General features: G+C 46.9%; 3 protein-coding genes across 8 annotated transcripts; 2 read left to right on the forward strand and 1 right to left on the reverse strand.

Annotated features, from left to right (window-relative positions):
- Positions 1–109: 109 nt before the first annotated feature.
- nomo (nodal modulator) lies at positions 110–10,877 on the reverse strand. The gene is made up of 31 exons (XM_035530982.1): positions 10,688–10,877; positions 10,104–10,193; positions 9,836–9,881; positions 9,638–9,738; positions 9,443–9,549; positions 9,289–9,361; positions 8,611–8,763; positions 8,369–8,506; positions 8,141–8,230; positions 7,852–7,957; positions 7,575–7,725; positions 7,161–7,332; positions 6,915–7,056; positions 6,694–6,825; positions 5,379–5,515; positions 5,178–5,265; positions 4,795–4,858; positions 4,582–4,677; positions 4,265–4,447; positions 4,010–4,092; positions 3,773–3,932; positions 3,437–3,563; positions 3,215–3,328; positions 2,550–2,677; positions 2,266–2,407; positions 2,071–2,154; positions 1,839–1,949; positions 1,656–1,757; positions 1,454–1,573; positions 1,273–1,365; positions 110–1,055 (listed from the first exon to the last, which is right to left on the reverse strand). The coding sequence occupies exons 1-31, from the start codon at positions 10,835–10,837 to the stop codon at positions 924–926; spliced, it is 3,615 nt and encodes a 1,204-aa protein (XP_035386875.1). The 5' UTR covers positions 10,838–10,877; the 3' UTR covers positions 110–923.
- A 266-nt stretch (positions 10,878–11,143) lies between these two features.
- mpp4b (membrane protein, palmitoylated 4b (MAGUK p55 subfamily member 4)) lies at positions 11,144–19,058 on the forward strand. 3 transcript variants are annotated; one of them, XM_035525154.1, is made up of 12 exons: positions 11,144–12,243; positions 12,568–12,697; positions 12,920–13,032; positions 13,136–13,213; positions 13,431–13,514; positions 13,625–13,756; positions 16,907–16,988; positions 17,195–17,280; positions 17,373–17,444; positions 17,567–17,781; positions 17,889–17,944; positions 18,084–19,058. In XM_035525154.1, the coding sequence occupies exons 2-12, from the start codon at positions 12,631–12,633 to the stop codon at positions 18,161–18,163; spliced, it is 1,065 nt and encodes a 354-aa protein (XP_035381047.1). In that variant the 5' UTR covers positions 11,144–12,243; positions 12,568–12,630; the 3' UTR covers positions 18,164–19,058. The 3 variants fall into 3 exon arrangements, with proteins under 3 accessions (XP_035381047.1, XP_035381036.1, XP_035381048.1); XM_035525143.1 differs by having other exon boundaries at positions 12,568–13,032; XM_035525155.1 differs by having other exon boundaries at positions 11,144–13,032; positions 17,585–17,781.
- Positions 19,059–22,250: 3,192 nt separating this feature from the next.
- tmem237b (transmembrane protein 237b) lies at positions 22,251–26,024 on the forward strand. Of its 4 annotated transcripts, none has more exons than XM_027026550.2 (14): positions 22,251–22,419; positions 22,587–22,637; positions 23,219–23,250; positions 23,391–23,404; positions 23,624–23,701; positions 23,918–24,043; positions 24,174–24,267; positions 24,396–24,556; positions 24,766–24,892; positions 25,069–25,260; positions 25,348–25,421; positions 25,555–25,642; positions 25,718–25,839; positions 25,907–26,024. In XM_027026550.2, the coding sequence occupies exons 1-14, from the start codon at positions 22,399–22,401 to the stop codon at positions 25,966–25,968; spliced, it is 1,242 nt and encodes a 413-aa protein (XP_026882351.2). In that variant the 5' UTR covers positions 22,251–22,398; the 3' UTR covers positions 25,969–26,024. The 4 variants fall into 4 exon arrangements, with proteins under 4 accessions (XP_026882351.2, XP_026882354.2, XP_026882353.2 ...); XM_027026553.2 differs by having other exon boundaries at positions 23,396–23,404; XM_027026552.2 differs by having other exon boundaries at positions 22,587–23,250; positions 23,396–23,404.
- The last annotated feature ends 1 nt before the right edge of the window (position 26,025 follows it).

The following is a 26,025-nucleotide window of genomic DNA, read 5'->3' on the forward strand; positions in this document are numbered from 1 at the left end:
GCAATCACGGCACGGTCGTCTCAGCGCTGTTGTTTAAAACAGCCTCCAGTAGAAGCACTAGAATGAGCTACTGACCATCGAGGCGACACAACACACAACCGAGCCAGACCACGGTTTCCGATTAATTTTATTACTGTTCAATTATCATTGCAAATATTTAGTCAGCCCACGATTTCTTATTCAAAAATCTAAAAGGAGGGAGGGGGTTCATTAATATCTAGTTAAATTAATTTAAGTGACACGTGTACTAAATAGGTGTAGCTAATGTAGCGTTTTATAAAATCTCTCACAAGACACTGACTTTATCGACGTATATTGTTTTATACTCCTACTTTATATAAATAGGAAGTAACTAAAAAAAAACAAACAACCAAACAAAAACAAAAAGACAACACAAAATGGTGACGGGCTTAAACCTCAACAATGATCACAATGAACAAAAACAAGCCCCCATACACACATACATATATATATATATATATATATGCAACGGTTGGGGGAAAAAAAAATCCAAACAGAAACTCATCTTTAATCAATTATTAATAATAAAGTACTGGTGTTAGAGACTTGAGACCGCACACGCACACTTTATTGTCCCTGAGTAACCACATTCACCAACATAAACAGACACAGGATCTCTGCCCTATGTTCACATGTACCAGGAACCAATGCATTTCAAATAGAGCCAATTTCAAGAAAATGATCATGAAGGGATGAACGTCCATACACAAGACTTGTTCCAAGAGCCAATCCTGCTGTCAGCTGTAGCTTTTCTGAACCCAACGTGGAAACAAACCCCCAGCTGACATGACACACGTGAATCAACGTCTTTAAAACGGAGGCTTCGCGAAAACCAATCCGTAGGATGAGACAGGTTTTGTGTGTAGGCCAGAGAGCAGATGGCGCTGGGAGGTTGCGTCTCCTCACGTGCGTCGCGTCTTGGGTCTCTTGCTTGGGCGCTTGGCATCGTCCACGGTAAGACCGTCGCCGCCCGTCTGGGCCAGGCCTCGGAAACCCTGCACACGACTGCACAGCTGTAGCAGCAGAGGGATAACCTGGATACACGCATCACGACATGCAACATCAGGGCGTGCAACTGACTCTCATACATATGACACTGCTTTCCTTTAAATCTGTTGGGATTTATTTACAAAAAAAGCACATTGGCATAGATTACTTATACATACAAACAGAACTAATCCCATCCAAACTGTGATTCCATCTGATGGTAATTCAAGCTAATGTGAAGTGGTGTTAAAAAGATCATAGTACCCGCTCGTGATTGTACACAGCCAGGAGAAGCAGCAAGGTCAGGGGCAGCGCTACGTACGACCCCTGAGCGATCTCTTGATCCGGAAGCTTCCTCTGCGGAAGAGAAAGGAACAGTGAGCCGTAGGTCACTCGGTTCCGCTGGAGCTGGGGGAGGGAAATGAGAGCGTGTGAGCGTACGTACGCTGGGGTTGAAGGTGAGCGTGACATGTTTGTGGTACCCGGAGGATGTGAAGGAGACCTGAGGGAGCTTAAAGTCATACTGGGAGCGAGAGAGTGTGGTGTCCAACATCAGCACATAGGTCTGCAGGACAGACAGACAGCAGGGAGTGAACAGACAAACCTGCCGAGTAACGGCGGCCCAGGCTGACGGGGGCGGGGCTTACCTCGCCATCACGCGGGAGCGGGGAGAAGTGGAAGAAGAGAGACTGGCCCAGGGACAGGCTCTGGAAAGGACTGTCCAGGTTATCACTCTTATACAGCTTCACCTGGGACGGGAAGGACACACACGCACGCCTAAGAGAGGATGCCGTTCTCAGCACACGAACACGGTAAGAAAGGTTTCTTACCCAGAGAGTCGGCAGGTGCTCGGGGGAGGTGATGACGTTACCGCTCACGTCAAACTGATTGATCTGTCTGAAGGTGATGATGTTCATTCCCTCGATGTCACTGCTGCCCACCTAAATTTGAACAAGCCAAAGAGAGGAAGAAAGAACGAAAGAATAAAGACAAAGCAAGGAAGCAGTTGTAAATAAGTACACTGAGGCCTGGTGGGTAGTTCTGATTGATGTCCTTCTGTACCTCTATGATTTTATACGGGGGCAGCGCTCTCTCGATGTGGCCGTTTCCGTCTCCTCTCAGCTGAATGGTGTATGAGCAGCCCGGCTAAGTGCGACAAACAAAACACCAGCGCGTTAACACGAGAACCTGTTCACCACGACGGTGGATTCAGTGCCATATCGTTGCGGTTCTCCGCACAAGCGCCAGCCAGCTCACCAGCAGGCCTCGCAGTCGAAAGCGGCCAGCCTCATCCGTCACTGTGTCTTCGCTGTACACGCTGCAGTCGCCCCTGCCCACGGCCTCTACGGCGACGCCCAGCTCGGCGTCGCCTCCCAGGGACTGCACCATACCATAGCAGCTGTGGCCACGTGGAGCAGAACACCACAAACAAACTCAGTGATGATACAGTGATTGCAGCAATAACCAACGATAACCGGCCAAACAATACGGAGACATCAGAGACCAGTACAGCTTGTGTCAGGAGGAGTGTGGAGGGGCACCTGTAAGCTGTTTTGAAGCCCATGATGGGAATGTGGAGGCTCTGGCCCTCCTCCACGGTGATCATCTGTGCCGAGGGCTCAAAGCGAAACTCCTTCATCATGGGTTTGAAGTAGTACTGGCCCGGACTCTGCACAAGGAAGTTCATCAGAGGAAGAGATGTCGTAAAAAAAAAACTTCTCCGTTTTTTTTAAAGACAGGATCTTATTTGCAAGGGCCAGAATCGGTGCTTAATCTGCCGGCCTCAGCCCACGTCAGAGAGGACTACATTGGCCCCGGCCCATATCAGAGATGCCTCCTCTGCAGAGCAGAGAGTACTGGAGCACCCTCACACGGGACCGAGCCCCCACACTCCCCACCTCACTAGATGCCAAAACCAAACCAAACTGCTCGTCCTTGAGGAGACATCCTGCACAGCTACAACAGTGACAGGTTGTTGATCTTCCATCAAATCTAAAACGCCTTCTAGTTTTTGGCTACGTCACCAAAAATAATACAGTAACTACTTATAATAAAATATAATATTAACTAATGCTTTTATCATGTTTCTGTGATCCAACTGAACCTTGACAGGCAGTATAAAGTCCTGAAGTACTTTCTCTCCTGCTCCAACACTGGTTCACTCTGATTTGTGACAGAGGAAAATGGGCGGGCGGACGGCCCTTACCAGGTTGCTGAAGGTCAGGAGTCCGGTGTCCTGCGTGAGCATGTTGGAGCGGAAGTTTGCCCCGCTCAGAGAGAGAAGCACCCCAGACAGGGGCTGGCCATCATCCGCCTTGATCTGAAAATGAACAAACATAAATCGGCGTCTCATATCCCTTCCACTCGGCCCTGCAGAGCACGACAGGTCAGACATGCAGCCCAGATCGCCCCGTGCGTGTGCCCATACCTCGAAGGTGACGCCAGCCAGGGCGAAGGCCTTGAAGTCTCCCGTCAGCCCCTCCACTGGTGTGAGCACGAAGCCCTCTCTGCTGGCACTGATGTCGTACTGCAGGTGGCTGTGCAGAGGTCCGACACTGCCAGGAGGGATGAAGGTTTGAGGAAGAGTGAGCACATAAACCACCATGCAGCTGGAGAAACGTGCCCTGCTGTCTTAATACCCAGCAGCCCCTCCCTAGCGCCGCCGACCTGATCAATAACCTGATTGATACCTTCAGCTCGGAGCTGATCAGATCTCCACAGGGTGCAAACACAAACGCGCGTTATGCCATACAGGGTTTGCTACCTGTAGCTTCCGCTGTGGTCGGTGAGCACAGTGACCAGGGGCTCTGGGGATCCAGTCTCTTTAATGGAGATTTCCACGCCCTCCAGTGCTGGAGACACACCTCCTTGCAGGAAGCGCCCCGCCCTGCCCACGATCTCCACCATCCGGCCAGGACAGCTCTCTGGAAGATCAAAGCCAACGTGTTCCAAACGAATGCTTCCCGTTTAGACGTTTTTATTTTTAAGCTTGGATTCTCACCTCCTGTTATCGTGGCCTCTGCTTCAGGTGGGTAAAAGAGCAGCTCTTTGGATGACGGGGTGACTGTGACCTTCTCTCCAGCCCTTTATAAAAATCAACGAACAAGTAAAAATCTAATCAAATCCTGTGGGATTTTGTGGGAAACACAGCAGACAGCTTTTTCAAGAATACATGCGTCCTGATTCTGGAGTCGCGTTTGTAAGTACACGGACCGTGTTGGAAAAGTAACAACTCGACAAACAGGGAGGTCCTCACCGCGCCCAGTAGGAGAACTCGTAGTGGAACGGTTTACGGAGCTCCTCCACTCTGCCCTCCTCTTGCTCCTCCTCCCTGCTTTTACGTCGGGCAGCAATCTCCAGCAGCTGCTGCTCGCGCCTCTGCTCCTCGACCGAGCGCAGGGGCCCGAGCACTAGTGCCGGCTCGCTCTCGATGGACGACCTGAGGGCGGGGCGTGATGGGGGCAATAAGCAGTCAGGACTCTGCCCTTCCCCACAAGCAGGATGTCCTACCACAAAGCGCTTCTTTAACTACAGAACAGGTGCGGTGCCCAGTCATATTTTGGTGCCACTCACTTGATGGTAATCGTGACATCCAGCATTTTGTCAGTGGTGATGAGGCCAGTCAGGTGGTGTCTCACCGCTGTCAGGGTTAAGATGCTGGGAGCTGACCTAATCACGGGTCAGAAACAAAACTAAAAGTGAACCTTTTGTTCTCAATTTATCTAAATGCAATGAAGTTTTATGCACAGCCACTGGATATCATCATCATCACAAATGCATACGTACGTGTTGTAGGTGTAATAGTCCTGCTCGAACTGATGGCAGGACCGAGGGGTCACTTTGTACACACCTACAGAGCACAATGCAAGAACATAAACAATGTGCTGGCATTAAAAGACTGGGAATTACAAAAGATATTACAGCTACATTTCTCAACCCAGTCCTTGGGTGCTCTATCCCAGCTTATGTATCAGGTATCTGTGCTATATGGCAGCTCCTAGCACACCTGTATCAGGCATCTCTGTACCGTACCCCAGCTCACCAGTATCAGGTATCTGTGCTCTTAATGGATTGACTACTTAATGGGTTTTGTGGGCCCAAGGACTGGGTTATGAGGCACTGAGATAAGAGACCACGTGTAACAGCTGAGGCCGAGCGAACGAACCAACCTGGCTTGGAGAGGCAGAAGCGATTGACTCCCTTCGAGAGATTGTAAACGCCAACATTCTCAGGTTTGCTTCCATCTTGGAAGAATTCCTTTAAAAACAGATAACGCACGAGTCATTCCCGCCATCACACGAGGAAGCGGCATAGACGGACCCTGATTGGTCACCCTCATCAGCACCATGGAGGCATGTCGCGACCCTCACCAGCGTGATGGCGTGAGACAAGGAACATCGCAGCATGTAGCCTGTCTGTCTGAACTCCACGTCCACCACGTCCGAGTCCAGCACCTCCAGCTCCACAGACTTCTGTCTCCAGCACCATTCATCCAGCATAATGGATACTGGCAGAAACAGAACAGTCCCATCCCAAATTTGAAATTAAACAATAATAAAGAGTGCAGACACAGGGTCTGCTTATGGCTGCTGGACTCTGATCTTTGCTGGAGGTTTAGGGTGTGTGCAGTCACTTCTCTTTGGCTCATTTTCAGAACATAAGGCATGAAATGAGAAACGATGAGTCATTGCACCCCAGATACAAAGATGGAGATGAATCTGAGCACCTTGGTAGATGCCAGAACGACTCACCATCCCTTAGACACCGTAACGCCAGCGAGGCAGAGGACACCATCTCTTGGGGATTAAACTGACCCAATATGTGTAATAGTTTGTCTGTGTCATTAAGTGGGCCAATGATAGCATCACCTGTAGACTTTTCCACAAAAAAATAATTTAAATATGATTTGCAAAAATACATAACAGCTTTGTTTAAATCTGAACTAGTGGACAGAGACCTGTAATCACCAACTCTCACATACTTGCTCTTAAACCACCATTTCATTTCAAACATATATTTTCGTTCATACAGAGCATTTTAGCAGTATAGAGACCTGCTAAAATAATGAGATTTACGTAACTGATAATATTTAAATTTTACATTTACAGCATTTAGCTGACGCCTTTATCCAAAGCAACTTCCAATTATGTCTGAATACAACTAATTGAGGGTTAAGGGTCTTGCTCAGGGGCCCAACAGTAGCAATTTGGCAGTGGTGGGACTTGACCTGGCAACCTTCTGATTACTAGTCCAGTACCTTAACCACTAAGACACCACTGCCCTCAAATAATATGGCGTGTGAGGAGGGCACATCCAATAGTGAGACATTAAAACACTTTAAAATGTTCCAAGGTTTTATTTTAACGGTCTGATTCACGTTACTGTCACTAGAATTAGCGGCACTCTTATCAGTGCTGAGCTCTTTTTCTGTTTGCGTCGTCTCCTGTGATTAGTAAGACCTCAGGATGAGGAAGCTTTGCTGGCACTTCTGCCTGGAAATCTTTTGGCTTTATTCTCAACCGTATCTCACTGGGCTAAAATGTAAATAAATAAATAAATAAATAAATAAATAAATAAATAATCTCTACAAAATAAAAAGAAAGCTGAAGGGGTATCCCAACGTCAGGTCCAGCACAGCTCCAGTTTCCCTGCTCCAAGCGGGTTTCAATTCCACGGTTGTCCTACCTTTATATTTTCCGGGGAGGACGTTCATGAAGGAGAAGTTGAGCGTGTCTGCGCTTCCAGCCACCTCGCTGGTCTGCCTCTCCCCCGGCCGGCTCACGGGCTGCAGGCTCAGCATCAGCTCTCCACAGGCGGCTGGACAGAGCCATACAGAACAAACACCACACGTCAGAGCGCCGACCGCTTCTACGACACCCGCCAGGGTGCGCAGGGAGGTTACTCACCCAGACAGGAGACGGAGCCGGATACGGCCGCGATGAACTGGGTGAAGAGCAGGTTGTGGAGCGGGCGGTCCACCAGCGAGATGTGGAGAGACGTAGGCTGCAGCGCCAGGCCAGCGCGGACCTCCGCCTCCGGGAGGGTCACCTGCACACAGAACATGGTGGAATAAACAAAATGAGACTGGTACAAGAGACAGGGCCGACTAAACACTCAAACTGTAAACTGTCTGTACGTGGCAACCGTAGCACCTGTACGCGGTAGTCTCCTGGCCTGGCCTGGAAGCAGAACGCCCCCTGATGGTCACTCTCAGCAGTGCGGAGCACGCCCTGACCTTGGCTGGAGAGGGTCACCTTAAAGCGATTCAGCTGCTTTAGGCCCTCTGGCAGGCGTGGCACAGAGATCTGCCCACACACACTGAACCTGCGACCCCCACACACACACACACACACACACACACACACACACACACACACACACACACACACACACACACACACACACACACACACACACACACACACACACACACACACACACACACAAGCTTGGAGGCATAGTGCAGGACGGTGAGTGTGTAACCGTGCTGCTTCTGCATGTGTAGCTCTACTGGCAGCAAGCGTCTGGCGCGCCAACAGCAGGAGGCAGGGAGCGGCCAGCCTCACCCTGCCGCGATGATGTCTGGGAGCTGAGGCGTGCTGGGAGCAATCTTCACCGTCAACGGCTCAAAGAACAGGTGCTTCTTGCGTGTGTCTATGGTGTAGGTGCCAGTGGTCATGTTCTCCAAACGGAACGAACCATCCTCTTTGGTCAGTACTACGGAAACACAGGTGTGGATTTTCTCAGAAAGAGCCCGATTCATTGGTTAATAAATAAATACATAAATAAAGGGTTTTTTTTTTAAAAAGACACCTCGACAATGTGTAGCTATTGATTTATAACCTTTAATCTGGTTGTTAAGGGTAACGACTACGTCTGAAACTCCCTCCCCGTCAGGACTGTTCAGAACTCTCCCCATCACTGAGAAACCCATCACTCGAAACATTGGCTGCAAGAAAGCAAGAGGAAAAAAAACATTAAATAAGACACAGAGCTTTAATGGTTTAGTGGACAGACCAGTTAATTCTGTACACCACTGATCTGCATGGACTGCATTCACTGCCATCTCTCTCAATTGTTCCTTCAGCACAAGATAAGGCTCATTAGCACCTGCTGTAGACGTCAGTCTCACCTCCAACCTCACGCTGTCGTGTTCCACTCGGAAATCCAGCCGAGACGGAGCCACGTCGAAGGTGATCCTTTCACCCCGGTAGTCTGGCACCTGGGATTAAGACAGGCTCGGTTAGACCAATACGCCGTCCCTCCGAAAAGAAGTGTACCGTCCTCTACCCTACTCTCCCAACGGGAGACATCTCTGAGACACGGGGGGGGGGGGGGGGGGGGGGAACGATGACGTCACCACGGTGTACTGGCCGCTGGGCAGGGAAGGGAAGGAGAAGGTGCCGTCCTGGCGTGACTGCACGCTGCACAGGTACGTGAGCATGGAGTCTCCCGCCATCGCCCCGTCCACCGGAGCCGTGCTGCAGCCACTGACGTCCTGGAGAAACACACGAGTCACACCGGTGTTGACCACACTGGCCTTGCTACTCAAGTACAGATGAAAGGTCCGTCTTCGTGATGGTCTCCAGCCATAGCCCTCACCTCCTGTGCTGTGTTGGCAGAGTAGAGGAGGAAGTTAACCTCCTTCATGGGTTCACCATCGCTCTGCACCTCTCCGGTGACGTCATAGCCTTTGACCACTAGGGGCGCTGTAGCAGGGGCATTGGCGCTTGACACAACCACTGAGGTGGAGCTCTGTTGAGCCAATACAAACTCAAGTCACCCTCACTCCGACAGGCAACCTCATGTATACACACTGCAGCCTAGCTAAGAACATCTCTAAATGGGTTTTGCTTTCCCCTTCAGCTTTAGATTAGAGTATTTTGGGGTTTTTTGCCTACTGTTAAACAGGAGTTTTACATGCCAAATCCTGAAAAATGAGCCCGTTAAAAACCTGACTTGTTTAGGCATATAGACTGTATTTACTGCAGGACTGAATAAACTCTATAACATCATAAAGTGATTGTAAAAATGCAGCAAGTTAGCATAAAGAGACACTTAATATACAAAGTCAATCTGGATAAATGTGTCTGCCAAATACTGAAAAACAAAATGCAAAAGTTTTATTCCAAAAAAAACAAACAAAAAAATACCACTAACTAACTAGATAGATAGATAGATAGATTTGACAGGCCATTCTAATGTCCCTCCCTAATGTCCCCTGTGAAGCTCCTGCCCACTGGTCCCCTGTGAAGGTATCGTTTAGCAGATATAGGCCACCTGTTCCAGAGTCCAGGACCCATGAGATGCTGTGATGTCGTAACTTCCAGGTAGCACTTGGGAAAATGTGTACCTGTAAAACACAGTTGGCAGAAACACCATCAGGTGTGACTACATAGGAGTGGGATTAAGAATGGCGTGACTGTCTACGTACTGTCCACCAGCCTGGGTGAGCACGGTCTGCAGTGTCCCGCCCGCTCCTGCAGGGCTCAAGATGACCTCCACTCCCGCAGGGCCCTGGTCCTGTCCTTTGCTGAGCACCTGGGGAAAAGGGCAGCATAGAGTAGGGCACAGCACCGCCACCAAGGAACATCTTGCACAGCAATGCCAGCAGGTGGGCGGAACCTACCGTTCCCAGCACAGAGAATCCGGTGAAGAAGAAGTTAATGTCCTGCTCTTTAGTGCAGATGTCAGTGAGGCCGTCCACGTGGAGGTCCACAGTCATGGGTTCTGGGAAAAGAGGTGTCATTCATCACACGGCCATATGGCAGAAACGCCTCCAGTACAGTGACATTCCACACAGTACTGGTGCAAAACCAGTCCTTACCAAAGCTCCATCCTGTAGGTGGTTCTATTTTAAGGACAAAGTCACCCTGTACACAAACAAACACACACTAAATAACTTATTTGCTTGAAAGCTTAGGTCATGCAATAGGTTATCATGTTTTAAGACAATATTTATGCATCCAATTTGTTACAATATAACATAGTACTATCAAGGTCAGGACTCAGACAGGGAGTAACAAAGGTATTTCTGTCATAATAGCAGTTCCTTAGATTTACTGATGGTTGATGTGCCCAGATATCTGCAGTACCTTGTCATAGAGAGGGATCATGAAATAACCGTTAATAGGAGCACAGTCAGTGTGGTACTTTAGGGAGCCTTGCCTTGTGTACAACTTAATCTGAGGGGAAAAAAAGCAGAAACATTTAAGAAGTGAACAACAGTTTAGATACCGCACTCTTTTGTTGCCTCCTCTACCTGTAAAACATTTATCGAAAGCTTTTTCAATAAACCTTTCCTAAGCGTTAAAACTGCCTTGTTTGTACCTGTAAAACCTCTAACTCTAGTCGTAACGACTTATGACAGCTCGGGTAACGTTAGCCACCTCCATCTCCACAGCCTGGTAGCCGGGGTCGTTTAGCTCGTTCGTTAGCATGCTAGCTAGCTAGCTGCTTAGCACTTTAGCAGTATAGGCTACGGGAACCACTTAGTGTCAACTAGCCTAGTATAGTATAGTATAGCCTAGCCCATCCTAGTATAGCCTAGCCTAGCCCAATATAGTATAGTATAGTATAGTACAGTACAGTACAGTATAGCCTAGCCTAGTATAGCCTAGTATAGTATAGTACAGCATAGCATAGCCTAGTAAAACTCTAGATGGAGAGTTTGCCTCACCTCGATGAGGGAGTAGTCTATCTCCACGTCTGATTTGACAAAGCCGCCACAACCGACCAGAATGTCATCTGCAGACCTCGCCAGCGAGCCGCAGAGGGAGTGAAGCGCAGCGCTAAGGAGGAGGACGTTTAACGTCTCGAAGCGTGCCATTTTCAGCCCTCGAGCAGCGCGAGAACGGAGCGTGCGCACGGTTCACGAGCGCGAGACCAATCACGCCATACGTTCGCCGTTCACGCGTCCGTTTCTAAAGCCATTCGTTTCATTGGCTGTTTACATAGAGGAAGTGGGAATCGTGACCAATCGTGGCTCTCTACCGCGCGCTGGAGCCCAGATCCACATTTCTGATTGATATCTAATTATCCATGAATAATTAATTCATTATTCCGAGGGGGAATGGCGTTAAATACAATACCCAGCTCCACCAGCAGAGGGACTGTAGCGCCAGTTCGTGTTTGACAGGTGTCACCGGTAACTGAGAGCAGAGGCTCTACAAAACACACATCTTAACTTTAAAAATACGCACACTGCACATATGCAAATATCGCGGTCACATTTCAAATGCATTAAATCTCAAAACAAAACAAAAACACTTTTTGAAAGTTATTGTGTATTACTTCTTTACATAATGTGTGTACAATAAATGATATTGATGTGAATGAGGTGTACAATGAAATGACTGTGGTAGTGAAATCTCTCCTCCCTCACACACACTCCTGCTCTCATTGAACATGTCTTAATGATGAATTAATTGCATCATTAGCTGGGAGTTGCTGCTGTAACCATGTTGGCATCAAGACATATGTGGATTGCACTACGCCTGATCACCGAGTACACAGGAAGTAGGAACTGTGATAGGGGTCGACCTCCTCACACGAGTGACTACATTACATGTGTTAATGTCAAAAAGTAATAAGAATATTTATAATGGCATTTTGTGTGTGCACGTGCACATGCATTGTACAGTCATATAGAAGTGCTTTTTCCTCAGACTCACTCTCATCCCTGATAGTGGGTGAGTAGATTTCTCATTCTCTTTGTCTTTAAGTTGCTTGTTCACTTACTCAAGCTTTTTTCCTCTTAAAATCTCTCTCTCCCTCTCTCAGTCGTCTTGCATGGGATTAAGAAGGATTTACAGGGATTACTCCCCTCTGTTCCCGGGGAACACTGTCACTGCATGTACGTCAGCACGCCTGAATGACGTTACTCCACTCTGAGCCAGCCAGCACATCCTGGAGCCCAGCATCTGAACTTAGCTCGTGTGAGAAAAGAGGGGAGAGGGAGGTGAGTGGAGAAGCTTCTAGCAACCCGAAGTAGACTTCCGTTGCATACTTGTTCTCATGACTTATTGTTGTTCTGTATTGTTTATGTTGTTGCTGTTGTGGAGTCTGGTGTCGACCAGAGGAGGATGCCCCTCCCCTTTGAGTCCTGGTTCCTCTCAAGGGTTTTTCCTCATGCTCTAGGGAGTTTCTGCTGGCCTCTCTTGCCCTCGGCTTGCTCACCGGGGCTCGGACTTGGACGTCTTTAAAGCTGCTTTGTGATTACGTCTGTTGTAAAAGGTGCCTGAAATGTTTCTCTGTTGCAGATTAACTGTGACTCTTCCACTTCAGATGCCTGGGACTTTGTAGAATCTTTTAAACCAAGCCAAGCTTTTAAAGTTCTGGTTTTGTGCTCAATGAGGCAAAGCCAAAATGTACAAGGCCCCTCACGACGCTGACTCGATTCCAAAATGTATCAGAAGAAAGTTTTCAGATTCTGACAGTGTGGGATAAATGGAATAGTTAACTGATGCTAACATGGGAGTTTGAAACCCATCCAACCAGAACCACAGCATTGTAAGGCTGTGTTTGCCATATAATGATGGTCCAGCTTGTTCTGTGCAGGTGTGGCTGAGCAAGAGGTGAGTGGGAAGCCGTCGAGACCCCAGCGAGTCCAGGTTCTGTGTTATGAGGCCAGTTATGGAACCTGGGCCAGATCCCCTGGGTCAAGATGGAATGAGTATGAGAGACATGGGTAAGAGGCAGTACAGGAGGCCTGAATAACCTTTATAAGACTCATATAGTCCAGTATGTGGTGTATGGTTGGTTGTGAACAATTGGAGTGTGAGTATAAGTTTGTTATTAGGTCAACAAATGTATTCACTGAAGTGAATCTGCATGCATATTCATGCATGCGCGTATATGCGTTTGTGTGCGCATGTGCATGCTCATTTGTGTGTATGCATGCATGGTACAGGCCTGGCACAGATCTCGTCTCACGTGATGGAAGAGTTGAGGGACTCTGTGGGCAGTGACACAGAGCTCCTGCAGGTGCTCCTTCACGCTCCCTGGCTGCAGGCTCTGCTGAAGGTCAGCGAGTCAGTGGAACACAGTCACGTTACTCAGTACATTACTCTGTACGCTACTCTGCGTCAGTGAGCCAGTAAAGCCTCCCTTTCCCCCGTCTGTGCAGGTATATGACTGCCTGCAGCGGTACCTCAGCAGCTCTGCCATGGTCTGTCTCTCCTGCGTCTCCGGGCTCTCACTCGAGGTTAGCAATCCCCATGTCTTCGGCGTCTCTGGCAGCAGCGCTGCTTCAGTTCCAGAGGCTAGTTTGAAAATGTCGCGAACTTTTACTCTTCGGAGGTGCAAAGCCGGGTATTCAGCACGAGCACGAATACTGAACGCCTCATTTTAGCGGACGCTGTTCTGTCGCCGACGGACGGCACCCGGGCAGCTCTTGACTCTTTGCTTTCATCCTGTTCCAGATTGTGTCAGATCTGGAGGTCCTGCCGTACCCTTCCCAGGAGGCCGCGGAGCTCCACAACCTCCTAACAAAGCCCCACCTACAGGTAGTAAGTGATTAAGTGATGATTAATTAAAAAAAAGGTGTACATTTAGACAATGTGTAGTGCACTACAGCTCTAGGGGGTCACATGAACCTCTGATGTGGTGGGAGTAGGCTCTGCTCTCTGTCCATGACGTGGTGGGCCTGAAGGACTACGAGCCTGTGCTGCCCCCGCTGCCCGAGACCCTGCCTGTGGACGGGGAGGCCATGAGGATCATCTGCCTGGTCAAGAACAATCAGCCATTGGTGAGCGCCGTCTGACGTTAAAACACAACCCATTCGGCTCATCTCGGATCGTCTGCCGAGTTCAGCTCCTCAAAATCACTCTTGTGCCTTCTACCGTCACTGGGCCTTCATGAAAGTCGTATGTGAAGTTTCTTTGTTCTGTGCTGATGTTCAGGTAAGTTATGTTCCATTTTCATTCATCTTTTCTTTTCTCACTTGTCTCATATATCTATTTCACTCCAAGCAAGGAATTTAAAAAAAACAAACAAACAAAAAAAAAAACCCCAACAAAAAAACCTTCCTTCCCTCTCATGTCTGCTGGCTTTGGGGGTGTAACATGGGAGGGGTGTGAAGAGTAAACACACTCGCGAAGTGGCGACACGCTGGACGTTACGCGAAACGGGACCAACAAGGGATGCCAGAAAGAGCCTGACAAATACACTACCTGGCCAAAAAAGCCCAAAAAAACGTCACACACGCTAATATTTCGTTGGACCGCCTTTAGCTTTGATTACGGCACGCATTCGCTGTGGCATCCTTTCCACAAGCTTCTGCAATGTCACAACATTTATTTCTGTCCAGAGTTGCATTAATTTTTCCCCAAGATCTTGTATTGATGATGGGAGATTTGGACCACTGTGCAAAGTTTTCTCCAGCACATCCCAAAGAATCTCAATGGGGTTCAGGTCTGGACTCTGGGGTGGCCAATCCATGTGTGAAAATGACGTCTCATGCTCCCTGAACCACTCTTTCACAATTTGAGCCCGATGAATCCTGGCATTGTCATCTTGGAATATGCCCGTGCCATCAGGGAAGAAGAAATCCATTGATGGAATAACCTGGTCGTTCAGTATATTCAGGTAGTCAGCTGACCTCATTCTTTGGGCACATAACATTGGTGAACCTAGACCTGACCAACTGCAGCAACCCCAGATCATAGCACTGCCCCTACAGACTTGTGCAGTAGGCACTAGGCACGATGGGTGCATCACTTCAGACGCCTCTCTTCTTACCCTGATGCGCCCATCGCTCTGGAACAGGGTAAATCTGGACACGTCAGACCACATGACCTTCTTCCATTGCTCCAGAGTCCAATCTTTATGCTCCCTAGCAAATTGAAGCCGTTTTTGCCTGTTAGCCTCACTGACACGTGGTTTTCTTAAGGCTACACATCTGTTTAGTCCCAATCCCTTGAGTTCCCTTCGCATTGTGCGTGTGGAAATGCTCTTACTTTCACTATTAAACATATCCCTGAGTTCCACTGTTGTCTTTCTACGATTTGATTTCACCACATGTTTAAGTGATCGCCGATCATGATCATTCAAGATTTTTTTCCGACCACATTCCTTTCTCAAAGATGATGTTTCCCCACTCTCCTTCCACTTTCTAATAATGCGTTGGACAGTTCTTAACCCAATTTTAGTAGCTTCAGCAATCTCCTTAGATGTTTTCTCTGCTTGATGCATGCCAATAATTTGACCCTTCTGAAACAAATTAACGTCTTTTCCACGACCACAGGATGTGTCTTTCGACATGGTTGTTTAACAAATGAGAAGCTACTCACTGCATCAGTTAGGGTTAAATAACTTGTTGCCAGCTGAAACAATCACCCATGCAGTAATTATCCAATGGGGGGGCTCTTACCTATTTGCTTAGTTAAATCCAGGTGGTGACCTTTTTTGGCCAGGCAGTGTAGAATAGAATAAATAAATAATAGGTTTAATAAACAAAAACAAACAAACAAACAAACATCAATTACAGAACAGAACCGAGGACAGACAGCAATAACGGGTTAACAAGGTGAGTGCGAGATGTATGCAACTAAGGAAATAAACACTAAAGAAAGACTAACGGAGAACAACAATGATCAATACACCTAGAACATGCAGGGAGAACACCGGACGAGAAAAGAGCGGAGTCAAACAAGTCAACATTCAAAAGCAGCGTAGACAAGAAACACAGAGTGAGAGTACAATAGCCGAGCGAACAGCAGAGAGCTAAACATGGAAAGCAACAGAGACAGCGAGGGGAACTAACCAGGGAGCACGCAGAGAAAGTGCATAGAAACGAGCGGCGAGAGCAAACGGGAAAATACTAAACATGTACGCGCCAAGAGCGAGGACTAACGCGATCTAACCAGAGACGCAGGAACGGGGTTTTCATGGGAATGCAATAAGGGACAAACTCGGAACAGGGGGACCCAAACCGGAGGAGACACGGAACCATGGAGACCGACGAAAACCCGGAAGTGACTCGGTTGCTCTGGAAACGGGGGACGCTCAGGTCTGCGGACGTGACGGTGGGGGTGGGGGGTTGTCGTCCTGTGTCCTCTGAAAGAAGACAGCTTGAGGCCAAACCGCAGCCACTGGGACCCCTTGCGTTGTCCCAGTCCAGAGAGATCCAAATGAAGGCCTGTGCATTGAGCAGGAACTCCAGTGGCATTCAATAGCACACATGTAGACCTTCTATCTTACCTAAAGCGTGTACCAGCCAACCTTCAGTCCTGCTCCAAACTGGGAGCTGAAAAGTGCATTGGCAAAGGAGTGCATTCTGGGACAGGAGCTTCAGTTGGTCCACTACTTCTGTCCATTGCCCAGTTGTTTTTGGTAAGGGGTAAGACTCAGAGTTTCAATTCGAGTGATTCCATCTGCGTTCAGTTGCTGGTATTACTACAGAGGGCTCATCATAGCACCAGCGTTACAATCTGTGGTGTATGGGACCAGCTGGCAGTGTGGGCTCACGTGCCAGTGTGTCTGGCGGCTGGGTCGAACCGCTGCGGAGGGAGACCTTACCCACTATCCCTGTCTCCATGCAGATGTGCTGACAGACAGTTTGACATGACCAATGGCACGTTGTTGTCTTGCTCATCCAAAAACTATGTGGCCCACGATATAGGAGATCTCTCTGTACAAAAGAAACGTGGTTTTCATGGTCACAGTATCACTTTCTCACTTCAGCGTTTTACACTTTGTTTTCATACTCTCACGGATTCATCACTTTATTAATCTTTATCATCCTTATCATCATCATCATCACCTACTTTGAGGACAACTTTTATTAAACACTTCTGGCCATATTCCCGCCATGGCTTACCTACATTTATGCCTTCAAGAGTTTAAGTATCCGTGTTCCTTTTGGCCTGATGTAGTTTTTAACTTCTGTGCCTTTTAGGGAGCGACTATACGGAGAGATGAAAGGACAGGAGAGATTTACGTGGCTCGGGTCATTCATGGAGGGCTGGCTGACCGCAGTGGTGAGACAGCATCGCTTCTCTTTCTCACTTTCTCTCGCTCCCCCTTTCTGCCTGTACGTATTGCTGTTGGCAAAGGTGTTGAAGTAGACGGTTACCATGTCAGCAGGTTCATAAAGTTGTTAACGTATTAAGAGTCTGTCTGATTGTGAATGTCTTAGGCTGTTGGTGCGTGATATCATTTCTGTGCACTCTTTTCCACGCTGCAGGCCTCCTGTATGCTGGAGACCGACTGGTTGAGGTGAACGGACATGCCGTGTTTGGATTGGAACCGGAGCAGATCATACATATACTGGTCTGACCGTTTGTTACATTCCCACTTGTCTGCCTCAGTGGCTAAGCGCCGGTTTGATCCTGACCCTGACCGGTTCCGCTTCCTCTCTGCAGGTCCAGTCCCAGGGAGCCGTCACGTTTAAAGTCGTCCCCATCGCTGACAGGCCTGTGAACACCCAGTCGATGGTGAGTCCAAACTACCTGTGATTGTGTGCATATGTGTGTGTGTATAAGTGTGCTGTGCGGGCCTATACACACATTGGTGTAGGTCCTTGTAATGCCCTTGTGTATGTGTGTGCACGTCACAGCTGATGTTTCCCTCCCAGCTGTATGTGCGTGCCCTGGTGCACTACAACCCGTGGCAGGACCCAGCCATCCCCTGTGCACATGCTGGTTTGGCCTTCAGGAAGGGGGACCTGCTGGAGATAGTGGACCAGACTGATGCCCTCTGGTGGCAGGCGAGGAAACTGCCATGCAGTGCCACCTGTGCCGGCCTCGTCCCCTCGGCCAATCTACTCAAGAGGTCAGGGTTCAGGGGTTAAGAGCTAAAGCTGACTTGATTGCACAAGTCACAAATGACACAGTAATTACATTTTTCTTTTTTGTTTCTATCTGGTTCTGTGTGTAAAGGAAGCAGAGAGAATTCTGGTGGTCGCAACCTAAATCTCACACCTGTAGTCAAGCCCGTGAGTACACTGTGTGTGTGTGTGTGTGTGTGTGAGAGAGTGTTTAACTGTGCATTTCCCTTATCGCTGACATGACAATCACTGTCCCACTTTATAATATCATACAGATGTTATTTTTTGTCTTTCTGCTGATCTGAAGTGAGCGCGACTCATGAAGGTGAGTATGGTTTATTGGTGTTGCAGAAACGAGTTGCCGCTTGTTTCTTTTTAGGGGCTTGAGTTGTCTCTTTTTATTCCCCTCCTCCATGTCTCACTCCTTCCTCAGAGGATGACATAATGACTATAGATGTGAATTTCACAGAACCGTGGATATTTGGATTTTGCTGTGTAAATATAACATCTTAAAATTAGGTTAGAATTTCAATACTCATCTAATTAAATTGATTTTTCATAGATGGACAAGCGTTTGAATCTGGTAAGCCCTTTGTTTTTAGAGTAGAATGACGATCCAAGATAACTGTTGAAGCTAATACATTAGAAGCAACCAATAACTTCGTTTTATCGGAGAGGGTGAGTGCACGGGGAAGTTCACGCTTCACTCTTCACAGCCACCCTTAGTTTCTCCTTTTGGCTGAACGCATGACATGTTTGTTGGGTTTTCTCTGGTTTCAGAGGAGAATGAGCTTAACTTCCAAGGACTCTATCTGGGTATGTTGATTACAAGTTTAACATATCGTCACTACAGCGAGAATGGTGATCAGGAAAGCATTTGCATTTTATGCCTTTTAGCATAACTGCATTATATTTAAATTTCAGAAATCATATTGTTTCATTACCAGAATTTTTAATGACAGTAACATTATTTGACTAATATTGTCAACAATGACAAGACATTTACTTCTTTCTTTTACATTCTTTTGTATTTATGCTATGACAGCAGTACAAATAGTTTCTGGTTGGAATCAAAACTTTATTGATTTGCTGTGTTTGTGTATTTTTATGGCAGTATTAACTTTCCATGTTTCTGGTTGCTATCATAAAGATGTACCAGCTGTGTGTCTGCTTGCTGTGGCTCTGCTGACGGTGTGTGTTTTCTCATCACCTGAGCTGGGTTCCAACGGAGCCTACGTCTGTGCCGTCGCCGCGGGGCTCAGGGTAGGGGACTGTTCGGCTCCGCCTGTGGCCAGGGCAGTTTCTACAACACCCTGGCCGGGCCCTATGAGGAGGTGGTGCTCTACCAGCGCCCCCCAGAGGACAGGCACCGCCTCATTGCCCTGCTCGGTGAGTCTGTGCAGGGGTGAGTGTGTGTGTGTGTGTGTGTGCGTGTGCGTGTTAGAACATTTTTTATATTTCCCTGTATGTTTTGTTACTGTGTATTTATTTCTGGAACAGGTTTCGGCTATTGAAAGTGGATATATTGAAACTAAAGTCAATCTACTTGATTGTTGACCTTGCGTAACCATGAAATTATAAAACATTGTAATGGCCAGCCATAACATATACTGTGTGCACATTATAAGGTAATACATTTTTAAATATATATTTAAATGAAAATGCACACTGATCTCAGTGTGAACTCATATGCAAAAGGTCATTGTTAGTCACTTTTTTAATTTCCTACTGTATTCACCGAGGCCAAACATTATATGCCAAACATCTAAGGAAAAGTTTACATTCAGGCAAGATAGCATGAAAACAACCATAAGATGCCACTGATGTGGAGCGTATGCGACTCTCTCAGTGATCAGGGGTGTAATGTGGAGTGTGTGCTACTCTCTAAGGTCCATCTGGAGTTGGAGTAAATGAGTTACGCAGGAGACTGATAGAGATCAGCCCACAGACCTACCAGGGAGCCACACCACGTACGTGTCAACCACCCTTGCACGCCATTGGCTGAAAGGACATGTCTGGGATCCTTGCTGTTGAGAAAGCTTGCTGCTGTGTGGAGAGGGACACAGAGGGCCGTGCTGTCGTGGTTTTCATCTGTTCTTTCACCCGTTACTCCCATACAGACACCACAAGGACCCCGAGGGGCCACGAGCTGCCAGGGAGAGAGTACCACTTCGTCAGCAGGGACCAGTTTAAGAACATGTTGTACAGCAATAGGTAGTTATACATACCTATTGTATAATAGGGCGGTGGTAGCTCAGTGGTTAAGGTACTTGTCTTGTAATCAGGTTGCCAGTTCAAGTCCCACCACCAAGTTGCCACTGTTGGGTCCCTGAGCAAGACCCTTAACCCCCAATTACTCAAGCTGTACTCAGTCATAAGTGTAAGTCGCTTTGGATAAAAGTGTCAGCTAAACGCTGTAAATGTACCGTCAGGCTGGTCTGGAAGTAACTGGCCAGTAAAGCAACTTGTGGTGTTCTGCTTCTTTGACACCACAGTTACTGTTTCATTTCAAATGCAATGTGCGTGAGTTGTCTGAAACTCACATTCCCAGTTCATTTCCAAGTTCACCTGTCTCGTACAGCTGAGAACCTGATACACTTTGTCTCATTTTTGTCTCGCCTGTGCGGCGGGACGGTTGGAGTGACTGTAACGTGGACTTGTTGGCTCAGGTTTCTGGAGTATGGGGAGTACAGACGTCACCTCTATGGCACCACCGTGGAAGCAGTGAAGGCTGTGCTAGCTTCTGGAAAGATCTGCGTCATTGACATCGAGCCATATGTAAGCCAACATGTGTACTTAACACTAAGCCTTTGTGTGGGCCCATAACTATATAATAACAGTATGCCCTATGACAATAAAGTATGTATACTTGTACAGCAGTTTGTGAGAAGCTGGAAAAGTTTAAGGTAATATATGCTCCCACAGCACACAAAGATATTAGTTAATACACTCTTACAACATTACACCTTGTAAAACAATTATTTACATGTTTTAGAGGTGTACATTACAGTCAGATATCCTTCCATAGCCCATAAAGCTGTATCAAGGATCTGGTCCAAGATCTGCTTGTCCTGTCTTTAATTATACAGTTCAAGATATGAAGGATGATTTGATGGAAAGAGGTAAAGTTGTTTCTAATAGTGAAGCACATGCATGTCATGAAAATAACTGGAGCACCTCAGGGTAAATACCAAAAATGGCCAAAATAACTAAACTTGAATGTGAACTTAGAAAGTCTACAATGCTCAGTTTCATAAGGCGTCTTGGGAGCTGGGACATAACAAGAATTTGGACTAGCGTGGGCCTTTAAGGAGCGGATCAGCGAACAGAACCATCTCTGCCTTAGTGTGAGTGGTTTGCTCTGCCGGTTGTCTTCTCCCCAGGCTATTGAGTCAGTCCGGACACGTGAGCTGAGAGCGTACATCATCTATATAAAACCTCCTCCTTTAGATCAGCTGAAGCAAACACGCACAAACTCGCAGCTCATCACCGGTTCCTACACCAGCCAACTCTATAAAGTGAGTGATGTCATCAGTGTTTTTGGGAACCTTTATTTCCAAATATTTGGAGAAAGGGGAATGATGTGCCAACTGGGTCATTTAGATGATAAAAAATCATATGAATATAAAGTAAAATAAAATTATTGTTTAAAATAGTAAGTCATTTTAAATAAACGAGATTAATTTCTGACCTGTCCTTTGTGTGCTTTGTTCCCTGTAGCATACCCTGTTAACAAAACTCTCTCTCTCTCTCTCAGGATGAGGACTTTCAGAAGATTGTGGAGGCAGGCCGCTGGATGGAGCAGCAGTACCGTCAGTTCTTTGATTGCATAATCGTGAATGGCGGCCTGCAGGCGTCTTGCGTGCGGCTACTGATGGCAGTCAGAAGAGCTCAGGAGGAACCGCACTGGGTGCCGGCTTCATGGATTAGACCAACCCCCTAGAACTGAGCAGAGGACAGGAGACAAGAAACAAGAAAGTGTTTCTTTTTTTCTAACCCAAAAGATTTCACTCATAGAATTGTTATACACTCTGATGAATCATTTCAGAGTTATAGTTAAACAAACCACCTCTGGACAACATTCTGGTCTGTGCTGAGACCCTTAAGACCTGGACACTTCTGTGTTATACAGCACATAGGCAGTACAAAACCCCACTGTTTGGGGATGTAGGCTACAGTATATGTTTCATAAAATCAGGACATCAAAAATGAATTTTATTTTGAGTGTTTTTGTTGTTATGTGATGCTATGAAGGAAGTTGGATGTTGATTCAAACTTCGGTTCCCTACTGTTAGATCTAAAATGTAATATTATTTTTAAACATTACTACAAGTAGAGCATTCCTAAACGTTTGAACATATTTGCTCTGATAACCAAATTCAGGATAAATCATGAACATGTTTATTGGAGGTTTATTGGAGTTGCGTTTATATTCGGGATTTAAAGTAAAACAATCATGTGCGCAGCTAATACGAGCACTGTGACACGGAAGTAAACGGCTTGTATCCAACGACAACAAACAAGCGCTGCATTCCTTGTTATTACAGTTCATTACTACCACAATCAGGCGAAATTAAACTTTTAAATCATTAGCTGACGTTGGTTTTGAAGCTAAAAATACCATGGACATAAACAACGAGAAGGTAAGTAAGATGCCATCCTAACGTCGCTTTAAATCGCTTGTTAACCGAGCTAATGAAAGCATAGCTAGCTGTTAGCTAACTTAGCTTAATCACCCAGCGTTGCTTTGAGTAGATATTTTACAAACTGCTTGCTCAGGTTTGATCAGTATTTTTGCTATGCCACTTAGGTTCAGTCCACCAGACGAAGAGACCTCCCGCCAATTCCACATGCACAGAAAGTGAGTTTTGCTTGCATGGTTCAATGTGGAAGGTCGTTCCTGCTTTGTCTGACAAACATCCACTCATAGTTTTGCTCCTACCTTTACTCACTATAACATATAGTCAGCACACTCGTAGCTTGGTGCATTGTTATAAACACATTTACCAAATGGTTTCAAATATCACAGTGAATTCTAGACACCAGAACTCCAGGCAAACAGTGAAGGCCAATTACAACTCCCCACTGTCCTGAATGTGCATATGCGTATAAATCTGCTCCAAACACCTTAAAGGTCGCACTTAGCTGCGTGCTTTACTGGGGTAATCCTGCAACTTGATTTAGCTCTCTAATCCCAGCTACATGTGCGTTGGAAAGATTATGTTGTCTCACTCTTATACTTAATTGGGAATGAGAAGAAACTACTGGTGAGTTGTCCATACACACACCCACTTTTTATTCTGGTAGAAGTTAGGAGTGTGTTTAAGTGTTTTCTGTTATAAGAAGCATCATCGGTCTGCTTCTGTACATGTCTCCGGTGAAAGACAGTAATGGCGCATGTCATCTAAGGCTCTTCTTCTCAGTTTGTTTTTTATTTGTCAGCGTGGACCACGTGCATTACCGTCCTTGCCAAGGTGAGCATCTCCACCACTGACTACAGGTGTGGAGGTGATTGGGGAGTTACAATCACAGTACTACCCCTCACACACATGAATAGCAGGCTAATGGCTCCCTCTTCTCTCTCCTTCCCCTTCACACATGTTCACTGATGAAGTCAAGACTCAGCAGGTCAGTACCACACGTTACTACCACATGAGTGACTTCAGGACAGAGCACAACATGGTCACTTTGCTTTTTTTTTGTTTTTAGGTCAAAAAAGGTTCTAGTTTAGTGTCTGTGCAGTCACTGGCTTTGTGCAGTTTAGTGAAGTTCATTTATGTTTTAAATGATACACTTTTGAACAACAAAAACCTAGAATATGTTTGTTCCTGTGATTCTCTTGACCAGATGAGATGCCAGTTCCAAAGACTAAGAAGAAGAAGCCCAAACGTGAAGTGGACCCAGAAGGACTCGACGTGCTTCATGGTGAGACCACATGAGATCTAGCCTGATCAACCACTTTAAATATTCTCAACTTTGTCTCACAGTCTTATTGACTAATACAAAACTGAGATTGGTCACTTACTTTGATGCTCACAGCAGATCAGAGGGTTTGATGTAATGTTCCTCGAACCGGCATGTGTGGGTTGACTTGCATGCCTTGTGTAGCAGGAGTGTAAGGTGTGTGACCTGGCTCTTTAGCTCCAGGAGATGGGGGAATTGAGATGGGCGTTCACAGTCCGTCAGAGAGCAAGGAACGCTCGAGCCCTGAACCGCCTGAGAACCCACCACAGAAGAAGAAAAAGAAGAAGAAATCCCAGATTACCGGTACAACTGACATCACACAACAGTTCAAGCTAACTCTATGCGGAGACGCAACAGTACACCTGTCCCCTGGATCTGCTGGTAGTTCACGCATGTGGCAATGGGTGATTTATGGTGTGCCACGATTGGTTAGATCTGGAAGGCGACCAGGCCGGCCTGTTCCTGAACGATGACGTCCCAGATCCGAACGTGGAAGAGGAACCGGCACGGAAACCCAAGAGGAGGAAGTGAGTCATCTAAAATTGATGACTGTCTTGATAATCGTAGCCAGACATTTCATGTCACCAAAGTGCTATTTCTATACTGTTAAGCTGAAAAACGTTTAGGGTTGACTGCAGTGCCCCTCTGCCTACAGGGTGAAGCCTAAAGTGACAGAAACTCAGTCAAATGATGAGTTGGCTGTTGAAGATGATGACATCATCACTGACACACAGCCTCCGATCCCCCAGCATGCTCTGTTCTCCGCCCCTCAGGGGACCAGTCAGCCAGTATCCAAAGTGTTCATCGAGAGGGACCGTATGTTAACATATCTTAGGGCTCAACATCCACTTCTTCAGACCCAGATTAAGTTTAGGGGCATTTTTGTGCATTTTTAAAATGAGACTTAAAAAAGTCCTTATTCTAAAAACAAGGCTTGTGTTCCTATAGCCTGCATTAACAGTTTAGTGTTAGCTACGTGTTTCCACAAAGATTTTCTAGTGTGAACATGAAGCGTATTCATCCAGGTCGTTTTCAGCCAGCTGAGCGTGTAGACCGGACCAAGATCAATGATGCAGTAGAGCAGAACTTCCTGGACCTCCAGTCAACCTGGACCACCAGAGACGTGTCCATGAAAGTGCACCGTGGCTTCAGGTGGATCCGATGCAATATCTTCTAAACATGAAGCACACATCGTTTTGACAAGCACACTTCTGCAGGCATCCTAGAATCCAATGCATCTCACGAATTACACCCAACACAAATTTGTTTTCATTTTCCTTTGACAGTGATGGTAGCCTATATTCCTAACTGCTCTCTGGTCCTTGCAGGGTGATGGGTCTGTTCTCCCATGGCTTCCTGGCTGGTTATGCCACATGGAACATTATTGTGCTGTATATTCTGGCAGGGGAGCAGATGAGCACCCTGCCTAACTTACTTCAGCAGTACTGCATGCTGGCGTACCCCGCACAGGCACTTTTTTACTTCCTACTGGCCATTAGCACCGTGTCAGCCTTTGACAGGTAGGGTATCCAGCACCAGGTGTAGTCATGCAGCTCCAGTTCCTGGATCGTTACTGACACTGATGCGAACCGCCCTCTCTCTGCCAGAGTGAACCTGGCAAAACCATCAGTAGGCATGCGGAGTTTGCTCACCCTGGACCCAGTAGCACTCGCCTCCTTCTGTGAGTTTCCATGGTGCTGCTTTTTTCCCTTTTTTTAAAAGCAGGTGCACCAATCACATCCCTTTGCTAAAACATACACAGAACCCATCATCCCTACTAGTGCACTAATGTGTGTGTGTATATTCTCATTTAGTGTATTTCTCTGCTCTGGTCCTGTGTCTCAGTCAGCAGATGACCAGTGATCGCATCAATCTCTACACTAGTATCAATACTTCTCTATGGTGAGTCTCTCCCACCCCCAAGCATAGAAAACAGTCTGTTCAAAGCTTCAACATATTTGGTATCTCCCCTCTCAGGCAACCTGGCTCTGAACACACAGTGCTGTACCCCTGGATCATAGTACATTTGGTGGTCACACTTCTAGTGGGCTTAGCCTGGATATTGCTGTCCACCTCCCCTGCTGTGGATTACACTGAGGGTGAGTCTGCATAATCCCCCTGCCCCAATTTAGAAATTGAGACTAAACATCTTATTTTTTGGTGCAGAGTTCTTGATGGCAATGGATATCGAGTACCCTCAAATGGAGAAAGGAATCATCACCGCCTGAGATGTTCAACTTGTTTATTCCTGTATGGAAGACTGTAAATAAATTGTAATACCACAC

The sequence above is a fragment of the Electrophorus electricus genome, chromosome 1 (genome assembly GCF_013358815.1).
Source record: "Electrophorus electricus isolate fEleEle1 chromosome 1, fEleEle1.pri, whole genome shotgun sequence".
NCBI lineage: Eukaryota > Metazoa > Chordata > Actinopteri > Gymnotiformes > Gymnotidae > Electrophorus > Electrophorus electricus.